The following is an 18,395-nucleotide window of genomic DNA, read 5'->3' as shown; positions in this document are numbered from 1 at the left end:
ATGGTTTTCTGGAAGTTTATGTTTATGTCGCATCACCAGGAGACTAAATAAACTTGTTTATTTATTCTAAATAAACAAGTTTCTCACCCCTAGCCCTGTTTCATATACAATTATTCTAAATTTTGAAACTTCTGCATTGAACAGAATATGTGTTCTGGTACTAAATAATGGACCCTGTTATTTTGAGCAACTTTGTAAAAATGTGCAAACTTTTGCTGAATTTATTTTCCACTCTATATTAGTGTAATTGTTTTGTCAGCTGAAATTTCAGCAATTTTCTGACCTTTACAATTTTGTTTAGATACAAAAGGGCAAGTTTTTGGGAAGCAGAGCAAACTTGGGTTGTATGTTTGTGATAGAAGCTCATATAGGAAATATATGTTCATGTTTTTTGGATTTTATATATGATAAATTTCATGCTGAAACTTGCTTGAAAACAACCTGGCAACCTGTTTTAATAAGTGTATCACTTAACATATGTTTGTTTAAACTGAATTCCCATTAAGAATGGAGGCATGCCATTGTGCTAGCAGCAATTTCTGTAGAGTCTACCACCGATCATCACATGAGGCACAACTGTAGCAGTTGATAAGTAGTTATCAAGATATACATTAATTTGGCTTCCAAGTAGGTGTTAAATGGCAAATGTGTTTTATATATTGTGTGCCTTTAAGTCATTTCTGACTTTTTGGCAACCCTAAGGTGACCCTATCATGGGGTTTTTCTTGTTCAGAAGGAATTTTCCATTGCTTCTCTCTGAGGCTGCGAGGGTGTGACTTGCCAAAAATCACCCGGTGAGATTCCATGATCATGTAGGTATTTGAAACTTGTTCTGCTAGGGTCCTAGTCCAAAACTGAAACACTATTCTACATTGGCTCTCAAATCGATCACATACAATTTAGTTATACATATCTTTGCTTTTATGCATGTAAATCATGGTTTCTTAAAGTAGACATTTTAGTTATGTAGAGATAGATTTTCTACTGTACCAAAGACTTCAGAGATGACTTGCTAAATTATCCTCTTTCCACCAGATGTGCAATGTAGCCTGGAAACCTGCCCCAATATGCTAATCCAAACAGTGTGTCCCAGCATAGCTGAGGATGCGAGGTTGATCCAGGGCAGTAATGCGTTGAGGCAGCTGGTCAAGCTGGACTCTTCCATTTCCTGCTAATGGGGATTTGCTGCTGCTGACTTTTTGGCAATGCCTCCTCGTCTTGGCATGCTACTAGTTATTTTCAGTGGTGCATCACGTAATTGCAGACTCTGATATCTTTTTTCTTTAAATACTTTCGTTGTCTAACTAGTCAGGTCTAATTATTCTTTATTGATCATGGTTTAGAGCATTCTGTTATTTCCACCTTTCAAGAGCAGGTTGGGTTGGAAAAGAGGTGCCTGCCTACTGCTCCAACAACCTGGTTTGAATTACAAAGTCCAAGACAAACAAGAGGATGTGAAGAAATAAACAATTCCAATACAATCCATTGGCTCTTCAAAAATATGGTTCACATGTTCAGAGAATTATTCGTGGCCTAATGCACGCCTATGTTTTCTCTCTCTGAAAAGACATCTTGATATGTCCTGATCTGAATAATGAGCAAAAGTATTTGGGTGTGGAAGAAACTTACATTTTTGAATATCATATGTTTTAAACTTGATAAAAAAAACCAAATGGAAAAAGTGGTTTCATTTAAATGAATTCCTTATTTTATTTTCTAAATAGAAAAATACTCTTCATGAGCAGTTCTGTTCCTCCTCTACCTCATGAACACTTACCGTGAAAGACATAAATCCATTGTTTTTTACACCAAAGACCCATGCATCTTCTATAATGTTAGCATTTTTTAAAAAAAAAAGAGTTTTGAATACACACACATACATTCAATGCCCACTTCCTAACCATGGCTTTTCCAGTTAGAAAGGAAATATGCATAAAGCAATTCCATCCTCCCCCCCCCCCCCACCCGTTACTTGCATTCATCTTGCTGTGCTGCTAATTATTCACATTCATTTTCTTCAATATTAATTTTAGTTCATGTTTGACATTAGCTCTGGAGACTGTGATCTCTTGAAATGTTATGCATGTCTTCATTTGTTGGGCCTGTGTTTTATTTGTTCATCACACAGATGTTTCATAGCTTTGTGTGAGTTCTCTAATGTTTGCCTCCTGGATTGTCGACCTCCTGCGTAACATCTGATTTCTTGCTGCACAATGTCATTGCATGCTTTTGAGGTAGTCCCCAATGCTCTCCAGCTTGCCCTTTGAATCTGCCAATATCTTTTTCATAGATCTGTACAGAATATTGATATAAGTTCCTTTACCATAACCTGATTTCAGTGCTACCCCCATGTTTGAGCAGCTGCTGGTAAAAAACAAAAAAAGAGAGATAAAATTAGGGAGTCCCATTTATTATGTTCACAGACCAACTGATGGATGGGGCTTCAGTCCTATTAGCTTTCCAGCTACTTTGTATTTTATCTTAAAAATTTAAATTTTCTTCATGCTTCCTCTCAAAGGATTACAAGAAATCTCAGCTTGGCTTTGAGACAAGTGTCACCATCTGAGCCAGAAGTAGTTCAGGATCAAGTTGCAAAAGCAATCACTGTTGTAAAGAGGCAATGATGGCCTTCCCTAGATTTATTTTTCTAGAGTGTATTTTTATACATCTGGGATTCTTTTCTGCATATAGAATCCTGGACCAATATTACAGAAAAATTAAAACAACAATCAAAGAATCATGAGTGCATGAGCGGCCAGTGTCACTCCTTTCTGTCTATGCTCTTAGCGGATTGTTTTTGTTTTATTTCATTATTGTGGTTTATTGAATTATATATTACTTTTTGTATGCATTAGATTGTTGGGTAATTCATACATATTTGAAATGAGTAATGAAAGTTAATGTGTGTTCCCTATACACAGCCATACTACTTTTCAGTTGACATTTTCAGTTTTACAAATGATTCTCTACATTGCGAGCTTTACTTGTATTTTGAGTGTTGGATTAAAGCATTCAAAAGCAGTAGGGATGTGGGCCAAAAGCCATCATTCCCATAATTACCATTTATGTGTTGGTGAAACTGTCCCAAGACTATAAGACCCAGAATCAAAGCTGACACAGTATTGCTTAATAGAGCCAACACGCATCTTGGGTCTTTTTACCTTAGTCCTAAGATCCCATTTTAATGGCCATGGCTATTTCCTATGCAATCCTGGGGCTTGTGGTTTTGAGCAACACTAAAGGGGATCTTTGACCGACAATGCTAAAGGACCTTCCTTGTGCTGTAGTGATGTAGTGTGAAAGGACTTTCAATGTAGACTACAAATGCTTTACAGATGGACTGTACAATATATACATTTGTTTGTGTGAAAAGATGGCCATATGTGTTGCAGTCATGACATTATTAAGCCTTTGTGTTTCTTCAAAAGAATTATTGGAGTCTTCAGAGGATTTTGGCAGTGTATGGTCCTGAAAGTAATGGAGTAAAATTCTGGAATTATTCAGTAGCTCTCATGGAAGAGTGATAATTGCAATCAAAATAACATTTATTGTATACCGTATAAAATGAGCATTGTGTAGTTAAAGCATGCAAGGAGTGCCTATTGTTTTGCTTACTCTAATTATATACAGATTTGCCCCCTATTTCACTCCCTAGCACTCCCAAAATTATACTATAATTCAAGGCAACAAGTAAACAAAATTTAAATGTATATTATAAAAAAAGATCAGACAGAAACAGGGAGACAACCATTTATTAATCTTTTTTTGTCTTGTCAAAAGATCCAAAGGCACTATCTGATTCTGTATTCTTAACCATCTGGTCAGGGAGTTCAGGCTGAGAAAGAGCAACTTTCCTAAATTTGCTCTGCAAGCTACCTGTTGGCATGGAGATTTAACCTAATCTGGCACTATTTAAAATGCCATAGTGTTTCATAAAACTAGGAAAGAACAATGAAACAATAACGGAAGCAAATTCATAAAGAATATGCCTCTGGGAAACAATTGGTTAGAAGTCAGATTTGAGGATGGGTCATGAATTTTGCTTCTGCATTTGGATATGGAACATGCATGCCACCCAGTGTCCAAAGATGTAATTGTTCCACATTATTTATTTTGTATTCTCTATTCTGAGATGTAATATTTCTTCATAATTTTATCCAGAGAGATAGATATATGTATTGTCAAAGGCTTTTACAGCCGGAATCACTGGGGTGTTTTGTGGTTTCTGGACTGTATGGCTGTGTTCTAGCAACATTTTCTCCTGACATTTCGCCTGCATCTGTGGCTGGCACCTTCAGAGGATCTGATGGTAGTAAAGCAGGTAGAGTATAAATACTTGTGGAAGATAGATATCTATATTTATTTTTAAAAGCCTACAAATTTCTTGAAATTTTTCAGCTTTTGTTATAGTATTAGATAAGCATAAGCTTTTGTTACATTTTACTAGATAAAACCGTACAATTTTGCTTATATGTGCGCAATCGTAAAGTCTTTTAGGGTGTGAATGGGGATTACGTGGCACATTGGGAGTCCACTTTATTGCTAGTAGAGAGGGAAGTCCATCTCTTGAGGTCACCCTATTGCAATTGTGGAAGAAGCTGCCACCATAACTACTCTGGAATTGCTGATCTAACAGGAGTAAGCAGCAAAAATGAGATGTATTGTAGAGGTATGGGGCTGAACTTAGCTTGAATGCAAATAGAAAATGGCAGCCATGACCTTCAGTTATCTGATACAAAGGATGTGAAAGCTTACTCCAGTGCTTTTGCTTTTTCCAGGTAACTCCCGTAGTCTCAGGCCTGCCAGTGCCTCCACCTGTGACTTCTCCTCCCATTGCCAAAACGCCCACAGAACAAGAAGAGAAACCCCATTTACATACAGATATTGCTGAGCCAAAAGAGAAGTCACCATCTGCTGCAGGAGGTAACATTATTTTTCTTTCCCAAATCACCTTCTTTTTTCAGAAAACATAAGTATAACTCTGACCATTCATGTTCTCTTGATAGTAGTGGAAAGAAGAATTTTCAAATAGCACATATTTCTCATATGAAGCATGGTGGCTGTGCTGACTGTAAGAAAACATTTCATGTGTATGTAATAATAATTCAAAAATAACTGAATGATTTAGCCCACACAAAAATATGCAGGCTTTTGAGATCTGCAGTTCTTTTATCAGGAAGATATTGCCAAAGAAGAAAGAAATGAAGCTAGTGGGATTGAGAGAAACTTTATTTTCTGAGATATCATCCACCTCCATGCATGAGATAGTCACTCAATTTGATTTTGGCTGATTTTTTAAACTTTGGCACCATCTAAAGTGGGATGGCAGATCCTGTAAGTGCCTCTGCCATGGGCTGCAGCAGCCCATCCAGTAGGTCCACCAGCATGTCCAGGCACACCAGAAACCATGAACACCTCTTCCGTTTGCTGTTTTTGGCTAGTTTGGTAACAAAATAAGATGGTGAGGGTTAGGAGGTCTCAGGAGTAGAAAACTGGAATTGCCACATTTTTAAAGGGTTTTTTTTTTGTTTTTAGTTGTCGCCAGGTGGAATATGATCCAAAAAACTTTAAAATGTGGGTGTCAGGTATTTTTGGCAGGACTACCAAGGGGGATATGAGGTCTTTAAAACTAAAGACTGGGGACTATGGCAGCCCACGATCTTTCCCCATTATCAACTAAAACTAGCTTCAGATATATTTATATATGTTTTAAAAGCTGTCTGTTTTCTCATTATCCTTGTTTTCCAAGGAACCCTTGGGTTTTGCCTACAGATGGAAAGAGATCCATGTAATTGCTTGAGTTTAGATTATCAATTACAGTGTTTTAATGTTGAATCTGAACACTATTGTTTCTTATTTTGATATTTTGCAGCTATTCCTCCTGCTTCGCTTCCCCTTCCTTCCTTCCTTCCTTCCTTCCTTCCTTCCTTCCTTCCTTCCTTCCTTCCTTCCTGTCTTCCTTCTTCAGATTATTTTTGCTTTTTCCACCACAGTGGGAGCCAAAGGTGAGAAAGGAGATTCTGGTGAAAAAGGCGAACGTGGCCCCAAAGGGGACTCTGGACTTGGTGGAGTTGTGTCAACAGGTGGTGCCAAAGGTGAAAAGGTAAAGTAAGGATATAATAACATTCTTAGTCATTTTCTTCCAATATTGACTAACTCTGCTTTAACCTTATATTCCTGAACACCTTTCAATTTCCTTCAAATTATCTTACTTATCAGTGAGCATATATTTCAGAGTTATGATAATGCTGTATTGGATTAAGTATAGCTGTCCTAAACTGAAATGTTTTGTTTCTTCTTTTGTAGGGAGAAAAAGGAGATCTAGGTGTTAAGGTAAGCACAGCTGCTGCACTGTTTGCCTTTGAAACTGGTATCAGAGAAGTATTGTGAAAACAATTTACTCTGTTAGATTTATATCATGAAACCAGGGATAGAAAAAAAACATACAAATAAATTTAAAATGATAGAAACACATGTTTTTCAATTGCTGAGAAACTGTAATGAGAAGAATCCTGGAAAGATTAGAAACATTGCTGTTTACGTTTATTCTGTGCCCATTTTACACGTATTTGTTTTGTATTGGTCCTTCTGTTCCTATTTCCTTTTAAAATATTTCATTTTTTCATTACCTTTATTATCATTTCCTTAAAATAATCATATTATAGACATAGATGTATATCCTGTAATTGAATGCATCCCATTTCTTTTTCCTTCCTTCTTAATTAAAGCTGCGAGATAGAATGAAGTAACCTGAGTTGAGTCTCCTCACTGTACAAGATGGTGCATAGACGTGACAAAGAAACTGTGTCCAGATTGTAGGAAGCATTTTAGTACAGATAGGAATTTGCATGTTTGGAATAAGGAAGAATTAAAATGTCAATGTAATTAATTCATAATGGAGGAAAGCAGGAGGGTCACTAAGGAACCAGAGCCAATAAAAGAAGTGGTGTCTCATATTTAGAAAATGTTCACCTCCAACATCTGTAACCACAAGAAGACATGGTGCCTGGACTATTTCCACACAATGTGTTCTTCCATACTTCTAGGGAAATGCAGGCTTCGGATACCCAGGGTCTAAAGGACAGAAAGGGGAACCTGGTGCTGAAGGTTCTCCTGGCCCTACTGGCCCCCCTGGGCCCCCCGGGACCATTGTGAAGCACTCCGATGGCTCTGTGATAGAGCAGGTTGCTGGGCAGCCAGGACCTACAGGCCCTCCTGGATCCCCTGGCAAGGATGGCTTACCTGGAAAAGATGGAGAACCCGTGAGTAGACTTTTCAGAAAGAGGGGCTGTGTCACAGGGTAGAATGAATGTGGTAGTTGGAAAGGCTTGCATCTTAAGGTCAATAAGAGTATTGGTATTGTCTGGTGGAGTGACAGGAACAGAGATGAAATTGCATGCCCAGTGCTCAAATGGGTTTCCACAAGTTAGAGTCTTCAGGCTCTCCATTTAATCCTTTATCTCTTTTTGATGTTTGGTAGGGTGGAGGTCTTTTTGTTTTTACTACACTTAGCTTCCTCTTGAAAAGGACTGCATAGTTTTTATGTTACTAATGGGGATTCCACTTTGAAGGGCAGGTGAGACCACTGTGCTACATCATTAGTTTATAAACAGGTTCCCCAAATATGAACAATTCTCATCTATGGAATTTCTTCTCACTCTATGATGCTTCCTCAGTCTTTTGTCCATGATCATTTGTTTCTCCACATAATTTCTTCCCCCTTTCTGCTTGTTTCTTGTTGACCTTTTTATTATTTATTTATTTATTTATTACATCACTTCTACCCCGCCCTTCTCATCCATCAGGGGACTCAGGGCAGCTTACAATATAAACATACATACTGTATCAAAAAACAGTTTTCATCAAATTTAAAAATCCATCAAGATTAAAAATTACAATAAAATTAATACATTAAAATAATACATAATTATACATTTAAATATACATTTAAGGCGCTTTCCATGTCCAGGTGGGGTTTGTCAGTAGGTCATATATTCATATCTCATTTTTGCTGCTACTCATGTTCAAATGCCTGGTCCCATAACCATGTTTTTGTTCTCTTTCGGAAAGACAGGAGGGAGGGAGCCTGCCTGACTTCAATGGGGAGGGCGTTCCATAGGCTTTCTCTGCATTCCGCCTGTGTGCGTATTGTTTGCTTAATTTCGATGGCACCCTTGCTATTCTGTAAAACGGTGATTCTTAACCTTGGGTCCCCAGATGTTTTTGGCCTACAACTCCCAGAAATCCCAGCCAGTTTACCAGGAGGATTTCTGGGAGTTGAAGGCCAAAAACATCTGGGGACCCCAGGTTGAGAACCACATATTCTTTTTCAACTTTGCAGAGTTATCTAAAATACTTTCCTCCTCCTTACCAGTCCTACATTTTCTTGCCTTCCCCCATCCCTTTTATATGCCTTAACAGAGAGAGTATTAAACCTAAACATTCATCCTGTGTCCAAGCAAGTAGTAATTAGGATTTGAGTTTGGGTTGCTTTCCCATGCAGCTATTTTACTAGTTTATTAACAGTGCAAACTTGCCAAGGGATGTGGACTTAGAAAGTAAGGGTAGTTAAATAAAAGTGCTAGATTACAAAAGTGTGAATAAGCCAGGCTTCTACTAAGTTCCTGCATTTTGTTTTTACTAGGGAGATCCTGGCGAAGATGGCAAACCAGTAAGTGCTTCTTTTTGTGTCTCATCTTTTGAAGACAAATATTTCATGTTTTAATGGCTAACATTGTATGGTTTAGAACTATTACAATGGAATGCCAGTACTTTCCTTGACCATTTTCATTTCTGGATTGCGGTGAGTTTTCTGGGCTGTATGGCCATGTTCCAGAAGCATTCTCTCCTGACATTTTCCCACATCTATGGTGGGCAAGAATGCTTCTGGAATATGGCCATACAGCCTGGAAAACTACAGTAACTGAGTGATTCTGGCCATGAAAGCCTTCAACAACACATTTTCATTTCTCTCTTTTCTTGTGTTATGTGATACTGTCCTGCTTTTGGAGAAGAGAAAATATCTCAAGTGCAACCTGCTGAATGTTTACTAAAAACTAAGGGTGCATCTAACCTGTCAAATTAATGCAATTTGATACCACATTAACAACAGTAGCTCAGTGCTATGGAATTATAAGGGCTGTCTTTGTATAAGGCTGCAGCTGCATCACCCAACTACACATTCTAGGATTGCATAGCATTGAGCCATAGCAGTTAAATTCAGCAGTGTATATGCACTTATAGTCTCAGTGTATTCAATGGGAGTTACTTCTCATTATGTGAGTTTAGGACTGTACCCTGAAATCAAATCTATACGTGGAGCCCCTGGTGGTGCAATTGGTTAAACCCTTGTGCCGGCAGTACTGCTGACTGACAGGTCAACAGTTCAAATCCGGGGAGAGCGGATGAGCTCCCTCTGTCAGCTCTAGATCCCCATATGGGGACATGAGAGAAGCCTCCCACAAGATGGTAAAACATTAAACATCCGAGCATCCCCTGGGCAATGTTCTTGCAGACAGCCGATTCTCCCACATCAGAAGCGACTTGCAGTTTCTCAAGTCGCCCCTGACATGGAAAAAAAAATCTATGCATGAATTCAGATGTTTATGCATGAGAAAGTATGTCTTTAATTCTTTATTTCAATTCCCAGACTAATTTTTTTTATTTCTTAAAATAGAAAAGTAGCCACATACCTGTGTCCGTCCACTGTAATTGTAATGTTGAAGCACTCAATTGCCTTAGTGGCAAATGTGTTTTCCCCACTGTCCCCATGACTGGCACCACATTTGTTCCCTTTGACTGCAATTATTTTTTTCTTCCTTAGAAACTTGCCACAGCCAATGTCTCAGGGACTAGTCCTGGTCCACGGACCATCACTGAGTAGCACTGCTGTATAATATATCAGCAGGAGCTTAGTTTTATTTGATTTAGACTCTGTTCTTGCTGATCATGGGCAAATAAAGATGTGAATCTGGAATACTACTTCTAGGAATACAATCATCTTGATGCAGCTTTTAGTTTTCTTATTGAATGTGTATGCGTGGGTGTTTTTGTGTGTCTACATGGAATGTTGTAGCTCTTTCAGAGATATTTGGGAAGCACTTACTGATTTCCTTTGCAGGGTGATGTTGGTCCTCAAGGATTCCCTGGAACCCCTGGTGAACCTGGCCAAAAAGGAGAAAAGGTATGAACTGTTGAGTTACATGAACATAACTTGATTTGTTCTCATTGAACACACAAGTTGAGTAGATATCAGCAATTTCAAAATAACACTAAGTCTGGTTGCCTTTTGGATATATGTGGCCAATGCTCTCAGCTCTATCATCTGCTCTCTACATCCAGGGTGATCCAGGCGTTGGCGCAAGAGGTCCTCCTGGGCCACCAGGGCCACCTGGATTCAGTTCCAAATTGGACAAGTTGGTGAGTTTTGGTTTTGCTTGATTTCTATCTTGCTTTCTTGTCTCTTATCCTCTTACACATCTTAACTGGTTTTGTATTTTAAGCCAATATTGTGTTTTATTTTCAGTTACTGTAGTTGCCACTGTAAGATGGAAAATGGTGCAATAAGTGTTGGAATAAATAAATGCTGAGCAGTTTGAGCGGGAAGCAAAAGTGTTCCCTCCACCTTATTAGCATGGCTATTTATCACTTATTTAGGATAGTCTTGATTGCTTGTTGTAAACCTTTCTTATCCAACAGTGAGGAGGCCAGACTCTGGCAGACTTAGCTGAGCCTCACATTTTTGCCATGGCTACATTGGGATGAGGTGGATCAGCTGCTCTCAGTGTGCAGGGACAATAATCTGACCAAGGAGCTTGTAGTGGATTACAGGAAGAACTGACCAGAAATTCAGCCCTTGGTCATAAGTGGAGACCAAGTGGAACAGGTGGCCAGTTTTAAGTTCCTGGGTGTCACTGTTAAGGAGAATCTGACCTGGGGCACCCATATGGCAGCGTTGGTTAAGAGAGCCCAGCAGAGACTGTATTAGTTGAGACTTCTAAGGAACCAACAACTGAGTGAAAAACTACTGGTTACTTTCTACCGCTGTGCTATAAAGAGTGTCCTAACCTACTGCATCTGTGTGTAGTCACCACCATTGCACAGATAATAATTGGTTGCCCTCTCCCCTCTTTGGAAGAACTTTATAGGTCCTGCAGCCTTAAAAAAGCTCAAAGCATTCTTGGGGATCCATCTCACTCAGCATATTTTTTTCTAATTATTGCCATCTGGCAAATGGTACAGTGTGACCAAGACAAGGACAAACAGACTGAGGGATAGATTTTATCCTAGAGCTGTGGCTAGGTTGAACTCCATGATTTTGCATTGATCTGGCATTGGGGGCTGTGCAGTGGTGGTTGGGGTGTGGCGGGATGGGTGTGTTGTTTTGTGGTGTGTGCTGGGGAAGTCATTTAATTTTGTTGTGCAATAGCACGATGACAATAAAGCTATTCTAATTCTAATTTTGGCGTGATAAGCATTAAACACTTGATTTCTTTTTACTCCCCAGACATTTATTGATATGGAAGGTTCTGGCTTTGGGAGTGATTTGGAAAACCTACGAGTAAGTGTGTGAGCCAGGTAGCTGTTATCTTCATTGGGTTTCTCCCAATGGTGTGTGCCGTTAGTTCATTTGAGTCTGTGAAGGGCTCTTTTAGGTGATGTATGCAGACTGTTTGCTATTTTTCAGGGCCCTAGAGGACCACCTGGCCCACCAGGACCACCTGGAGTGCCTGGCTTGCCAGGACAGCCTGGACGATTTGGGACGAACGGGACTGACCTTCCAGGACCACCTGGGCTACCTGGAGTGACAGGCAGGGATGGTAGCCCAGGACTTCCAGGGCCTCCTGTAAGTAAAAAGGGGGTACTTGTACTCATAGGAACTAATAGACTCTAGGAATGCTAGCTTCAAAAGCTGGTAATTTCCTCTAGGTCTCATTTTACAGATCCAGAATTCACTTAGAATACAATTTCACACATTGCTTTGTGACTGTTGTCAGACTTCTGGAGTTGGATCACTAAAGAGCGTATCTAATTTCCCTGCTCCTTTAAAGATATCTCACAAAATAGGCTCCCATGTTGCATTCATACAGGCTTCTTCAACTTGATGTCCTCCAGCAGTATTGGACTTTTAATTTGGCAAAACAGCTAGATACTATGCTGTCTAGGGAGCCTGGAAGATGTAATTCAACACTTATGGGGGACACCGTGTTGGAGAATGATGTGTTAGAGGCATTTCCAATGCTTGGAATGTAACTTTGTCTGGCTGGTGGTGATAATATGTTGCTCTAGGTGGCTTCTTCTCTTCTACGAACCCCACAGGCAAAGTTTCAGTCAAATCTAGTCCTTTGCAAACTATCACATGCTTTGGGGCAAAATGGGGAGGAAATAGTCCAACAGCAAGTAGAGGAAGTATGTCCATTTCCACACATTTATGCACACATAGTTTTCTTACCTGCACCACTCCATTCATGAGTTATTTTTCTCAGTCTGGTTTTGATTGAAGAATTACTCCTACCAAACAGATTGTATTACTTTAAAATAAACCAACTATCATGCTTATTAACATACAAGATGCAATTCTACTCAAAGATAGTTTTTTTTTAATTAAGGGAAGTGCTTGATTTGAATGTTGGTCTAGAAAATTTTTCTCCAGTATGGACTGAATGCTCCCAGGAGGAATCTTTTAGGAACCAGAGCATACTACAAATTATTTTCTCTTACAAATCATAATCACTGCAAACTCTCCTTCCTTTTTCCGTGCACATATTCATTATCACTCCCCAATTCCTTTACCTCTGCAACGTCTGGTGGTATCTGAACACATACACACACCACAAAGGTAATGGGGGAGCGAGAATGAATGAATTTCTGTATTGATCCACATCCCATTGTCAGTCCCTTTCTTGCCTCAACAATTTAACGTTTTATAAGAAAGATCTTCCATTGATGTCAATGTGAACCACTAAAAGGCCAACTCAGACTGGGGTATGTATGTGTGTGTTAACTTCTCAATGCTACCTTAAGGTATTGTATTAGCACCACGCTTTTAAAAATCTCCTATTGGCACCAAGTGTTTTTCAAAAATTTAGTTGCATAAATTGATAGAAGCCACGAGAAATTGCCTTTGTGATGAATAAAAACTAGCTTCTAAAAGACTCCTCACTGTTCCTTTTCGGATGTTTTCTAGGGCCCTCCTGGTCTACCAGGAAGAGATGGGATCTCTGGACAGCCAGGGTTGAATGGAGCAAGGGTATGTATCTCTCCTTTGTGCAATTTATCTTTACTGTATGGTAGTACTGAGTTAACAAGGGAGACCATGAATCTCTAGTTTGCAGCTGACCGTGTAAAAAGCATCAAAAACAAAATCCACAACCCTGTCTTCTGTTTTTAGGGTGAACCAGGTGAAATAGGCCTCCCAGGAGCACCTGGACCAAAGGTAATTGCGAATATGCAACCACCAAAGACTCAGAGAGGAGACCTTTTAATTTTTTTCCTTCTTCTTATTCTCTTTAGATGGTAACGCAACTTGGTTTATAATATATGTGACAGAGGCTTAGATGTTGAAGGAACAATAACAAGTTTATTCAGGCACAGAGCTTAGTGGTTACAATGTTGTTTCTCACTTAGAGGCACTTTTATTAACAGTTACAATACTAGAATGAGGTGAGTCAAACTCCCTAAAGTGTCACTTCTTTTACTTAAAATACTTAGAACTTCTTCCTCTGCTACTTTTAAACCGCAGTCACCCTGTGATATACGATCACAGATTCTCTGTTCCTTACCAGGATACAGACTACATTAAATAAGTCAGCAAACCTATTTTAAACCGACTCAAAAATGAACAATTGAGTCTCCTTGATCCCCTCAACCTAGGATCAGTCTACCCTGTGCCTCATCAGAGCACAGACTGAATCCCTTTTTAAAACTCTGCACTTTTTCAACAAAACGGCAGTTGGCTCCGCCTACTTCTCCATGGCAACCAGCCTCTGAGTGCTGAGATGCAATAACTGTAATACTTACCCTTTTAAAACACAAACACACAATTAAACATAACATCTGTAAACCAAAAATTCATACTTCATTACAGTAATATAATCCACTTTCTGCAGAAAGTATTACAGTACGATTGTCTGTTTTTGAGTTTTCAGCAATATACAGTGTGAGGCTTTTTATTTGTCGTTAACCTTTGGCAAGTCTATGGCTTATTTTTACTCTATTTCTTTCTGGAGAACACTCCTGTATGATAACTGTTAACCACTTTTGTTTGAAATCTGTTTCAAATATCCCAAGGGTTATTTGTAAAAAGCTTCACTTTGAAGCCCATTTCAGAATAACTCTTCTCCCAAAGAACACTGGGAGCTGTGTTTTGTGACATTAAAAACATTGCATTAGATGTACTCAGATCTCCTAGGTTAGCACTGATCCATGCACCATCCCTTTGAAAAGTACATTTAGAACAGCCATGAGACATAGTGGACTTTCAGGTATTTTTTGGCTTGCAAGCCCCATCATCGCTAGCCATCCTAGCCAATAGTAAATGATTGGAAGCTGTGATCCAGTATCATACGGATGGCCAGGGTGGCTCCCTCCAGATCTACATGAAAGGAATCCAGTTCTCTGGTTTTCTTTCGAAGTGGCCATAATAGGTAAACAAGTAAGACTCCATTCAAATTTGTAATGAAGGCAAGAGGATGGGAACATTTTTCTTTATGAATGTGCCCAGAATCCTCCAACCAGCACGGCTACTGTGACCTTTTTCAAGCTCTGTCTGGGACTGTTTAGCAGATAGGGTGGAACTTCACATTTTGTGCCTTGCAGTTAATTCATGCTCTTTATAGAAAAGGCAAATATGAAGTACTTTGGCCACATAATGAGAAGACAGGAAGGCTTGGAGAAGAGAATGATGCTGGGGAAAATGGAAGGAAAAAGGAAGAGGGGCTGACCAAGGGCAAGATGGATGGATGGTATCCTTGAAGTGACTGGCTTGACCTTGAAGGAGTTGGGGGTGGCAACCCTGACATTGGTGTGGGTTGGTCCACGAGGTCGGAAGCGACTGAATGAATAAACAACAACAACATAGAAAAAGTAATAATTATTCAGCAGTTAAGCAGACTTTGATTTGGTTTTAGGGTGAACTAAAAACTGAAATTCCTTGAAAACAATGCAAAACATTTCCTTCACCCTCTCTTGAAGGTAAATGCCAGAAACCACAACCACTTTTGTTGATACAAGTTACAATGCATGGTTGCTGCTGTGAATTTAATAACAGAACTAATAGGACAATTGTCAGCAAGTAATATTATGACTGTAGTCATCCATCTTCCTAGCTGTTTGCTAGGGCTGGAACTTCCTTTGCAAAAGCTTCCTGCTTTAGCAAACAAAGGTGGAGAAGAAAGTAAGATGAATGTTTTTTTTAACCCAACAAGTTTAGATACCATCAGATAACATAGTAAAGGCCCACAGCTAGGCTGCTTAATATCCTGTGTCCCTGACTGCATTGCTTTCTAAATCTCTATTTTGGCAGCTGTGGTTTTTGTCCATTCCTTCAGCAGGTGTGTTCTTGATAAAGCAAGACCGAACAAAAAGCAACTCTCCAGATGTTGTACTGGGTTTTTCCTGTGTGGCAGAATTAGAGTTGTAGTTGTAGGAGGTCTTTAGCCTTGGCATCCACATATCCATATTTCATTGCATAATAATCACACTTTTTCCCTTTTGGGGGGAGGGTTGCAAGGATTTTTTTTTTGCAACTATTGGGTTTCCCTTGGCTGTTTGCTGAAGGAAACCCATAGCTGTAAAACCATCTGCTCCTGCGGTGAGAACTACAAGGTCTCCCTTGGTGGGCATGTGGGCGAACTCACTTGCCGGCCTGCCTGCCCCCTTTCCTTGGCACTGAGGGGCTTGACTTGGCTCCCAGCTGAGTCAAGACTCATAGCACCAAAAGAGTAGTCACATCCTTAATTCTCTTGTCGAGATGAGTGAACTATGGTTGCAACTATTACGTGGGGAAAGGTAAAATATTTTGCCTTCCCCAAAAGGAATGAGTGACTATTATGTGATGAAATACAGTAATACCACTGCCTCACTGAACTACAGTCATGCTGTTAAAGTGTTGTCAAACTGCATTAATTCTACATTGTAGAATTTTGCACCTATAGAATTCTAAAGTTGGAAGGGCTGTCCAGCCCGGCCCCATTTTGTCACCCAGGAATACAAAATCAAAACACTCCTGACAGATGGCCATCTAATCTCTAAAAACCTCCAAAGGAGGAGACTCCGATACTGTGCAAAGCAGTGTGTTCGATAATTCTGCCCAATATTCAGGTAGAATCTTTTCAAGAAGTTTGGATCCGTTACTCTGTATTACATCCCTTCAGATTGTGCATTGTGGTGGGATATCATTTGGAAGCTCCTTGCAAGTTGAAAATAATTAAAGAAAACCTAGTACATCAGCATACCTCCTATAATTTCTTATCTTACCTATTCTTGTTAGAGCTGGTGGAAGTTGGAGTCCCACAAAATTTTAACAGCAATATGTTTCGCTTGCCTGCTAAAGTCTTAATAGAACAAAGAGACAAGAGACTACTGTGGTACCACCTCCTTTTCCTGCTTCTCAGCCTTCCTGCACTCATTCACTTTTTCCATCTAACCAGAATACTCTACTTCATATTCCTCCTGATGTGTTAGAACTACTTGCTTATTATTCCTCAACCCCATTTAGGGGAAAATCAAGAACAGAGGTAACATCTCTGCTCATGTTTTTGAGTGTGAAATATTTTGCTTGTATATGCATTTGGATGCATGATAACAAAAACAAAAGTGCAGTGAGCCCTGGCATGAAGAATCGGTTGTGGGATTACTGTGTTAGTCTAGAGCCGGGATAGGGAACCCGCAATCTCCCAAATGCAGAATTCAGCTCACATTAGTCCAGTTAGCACAACTAATGATTAGAAATGATGAGAGCAGTAAATGTAACATCTGAGTGGCCACTGGTTCTCCATCCCTGGTCTAGAGGGACAACTTTAATTCTTAGTTGTGTGGTGCATAGCCTTATGTACACTAAGAAGTCTGCAGTCTGCTCACTATAAATCTCAAGATGAGTAGCTTGCCTTGTTATCCTGTTTTGAGCCATTTTGCACACTCATTCTGTTCTTTTGTGCACACTTCTGTAAACTGCATCACAGAAGACTACAGAATGTCGATCAATAATACATGGCATTATGAAATATGTTTGGATAAATAGGCTTAATACATGAGATGAGTGAGGCAGGACTGCAGCATTTTCCTCGGTGGAGACTATGTGAAATTTTGTATCGCTAAAGTTGCATTGTTTAGCTTCTATTTATCTCTCTCTCTATGTGTGTAAAAATGCATGCATTTATAATATGCTTATATATTCACTGTACCCAAGTTGGTACTCTCTATAGGACTTGCAGGTTTGTATGTCCTTTATTTTGACATCTTTTTCTAAAAAAATATTATTTTATTAACCTTTTTAAACATAGAAAATGTGATACTAACTATAGAAAGAAACTGAGACAGAACATAAGCAGGAAGAAGAAAGATACAAAAAAGAAAAAAATACAGGAAGCAAAGAATAAAAGTGACTTCTCAACATCAAATAATGCTATATAAATCCATAAAAAAGCCAAACAACAATGCTTCCCTAGTTCATTATTTCCTCACCCATCTGTGGAAAAATTGATAATTAAATTCAACATTTAATTTGATCAGAAAAAACCATCTAGAAGTTCTGTGTTACGCTCTATTTTGAAATCCTGATTTGCTTGGATCTGACTCTATTAGTCTTTACTCACCTTGGCTCAGTGCTGTGTGCTCTATTCACAATCTGTTTTATTTACTTCCAGGGAGATGTTGGGCTACCAGGAGAGCCAGGTCAAATTGGCTTGGCAGGTCTTCCTGGGCCCATGGGCCCCCGGGGACAGCCTGGCCCCCCTGGTCCTCCTGGCCCAGGTTTCGTGGCTGGATTTGTGAGTACAAGAGAAGTACCATGCTTGATATGATAGTTAGACTTAAACCCAAGAAAAGTAGCATGCTTGATATGATACTTGGACGTAGACCCAAGAAAAGTACCATACTTGATATCATGCCTATTTTTATATAATCTTTTTATTAATATTATTTGTTTGGTTCTACCTGTTTTATCTGATCTATTGATCATAATAAATTTATATAATGAGATCATGCTTGATATGATAGTTGGATGTAGACCCAAGAAAAGTACTATGCTTGATATGATAGTTGGGCCTTGTCCCAAGAAAAGCACCATGTTTGATATGATAGTTGGATCTAGACCCAGATGGGCAAGATGCAGATAAAAGTATCAGTTCTGTGGTTTCTATGATGATGATGATGGTGACGACATTATTCTGTTTACA

At 39.3% G+C, this 18,395-nt stretch overlaps 1 protein-coding gene across 3 annotated transcripts in view; it reads left to right on the top strand.

The window, feature by feature from the left end:
• Nucleotides 1–18,395, top strand: part of col18a1 (collagen type XVIII alpha 1 chain) — a 195,835-nt gene that overhangs the window by 147,034 nt on the left and 30,406 nt on the right. For all 3 annotated transcript variants that reach the window (XM_008110583.3, XM_062967049.1, XM_008110565.3), the window contains 12 exons: nt 4,779–4,923; nt 5,994–6,103; nt 6,307–6,333; nt 7,047–7,262; nt 8,645–8,671; nt 10,121–10,183; nt 10,342–10,419; nt 11,507–11,560; nt 11,687–11,845; nt 13,187–13,249; nt 13,391–13,435; nt 17,865–17,987. In XM_008110583.3, coding sequence (XP_008108790.1) covers nt 4,779–4,923; nt 5,994–6,103; nt 6,307–6,333; nt 7,047–7,262; nt 8,645–8,671; nt 10,121–10,183; nt 10,342–10,419; nt 11,507–11,560; nt 11,687–11,845; nt 13,187–13,249; nt 13,391–13,435; nt 17,865–17,987 — 1,110 coding nt within the window. The remainder of the gene's footprint in view (nt 1–4,778; nt 4,924–5,993; nt 6,104–6,306; nt 6,334–7,046; nt 7,263–8,644; nt 8,672–10,120; nt 10,184–10,341; nt 10,420–11,506; nt 11,561–11,686; nt 11,846–13,186; nt 13,250–13,390; nt 13,436–17,864; nt 17,988–18,395) is intronic.

This window comes from Anolis carolinensis, chromosome 1, assembly GCF_035594765.1.
Source record: "Anolis carolinensis isolate JA03-04 chromosome 1, rAnoCar3.1.pri, whole genome shotgun sequence".
Lineage (NCBI taxonomy): Eukaryota > Metazoa > Chordata > Lepidosauria > Squamata > Dactyloidae > Anolis > Anolis carolinensis.
Note: the sequence above shows the minus strand (reverse complement) of the source record. Positions and strands in the feature narration are given on the sequence as shown.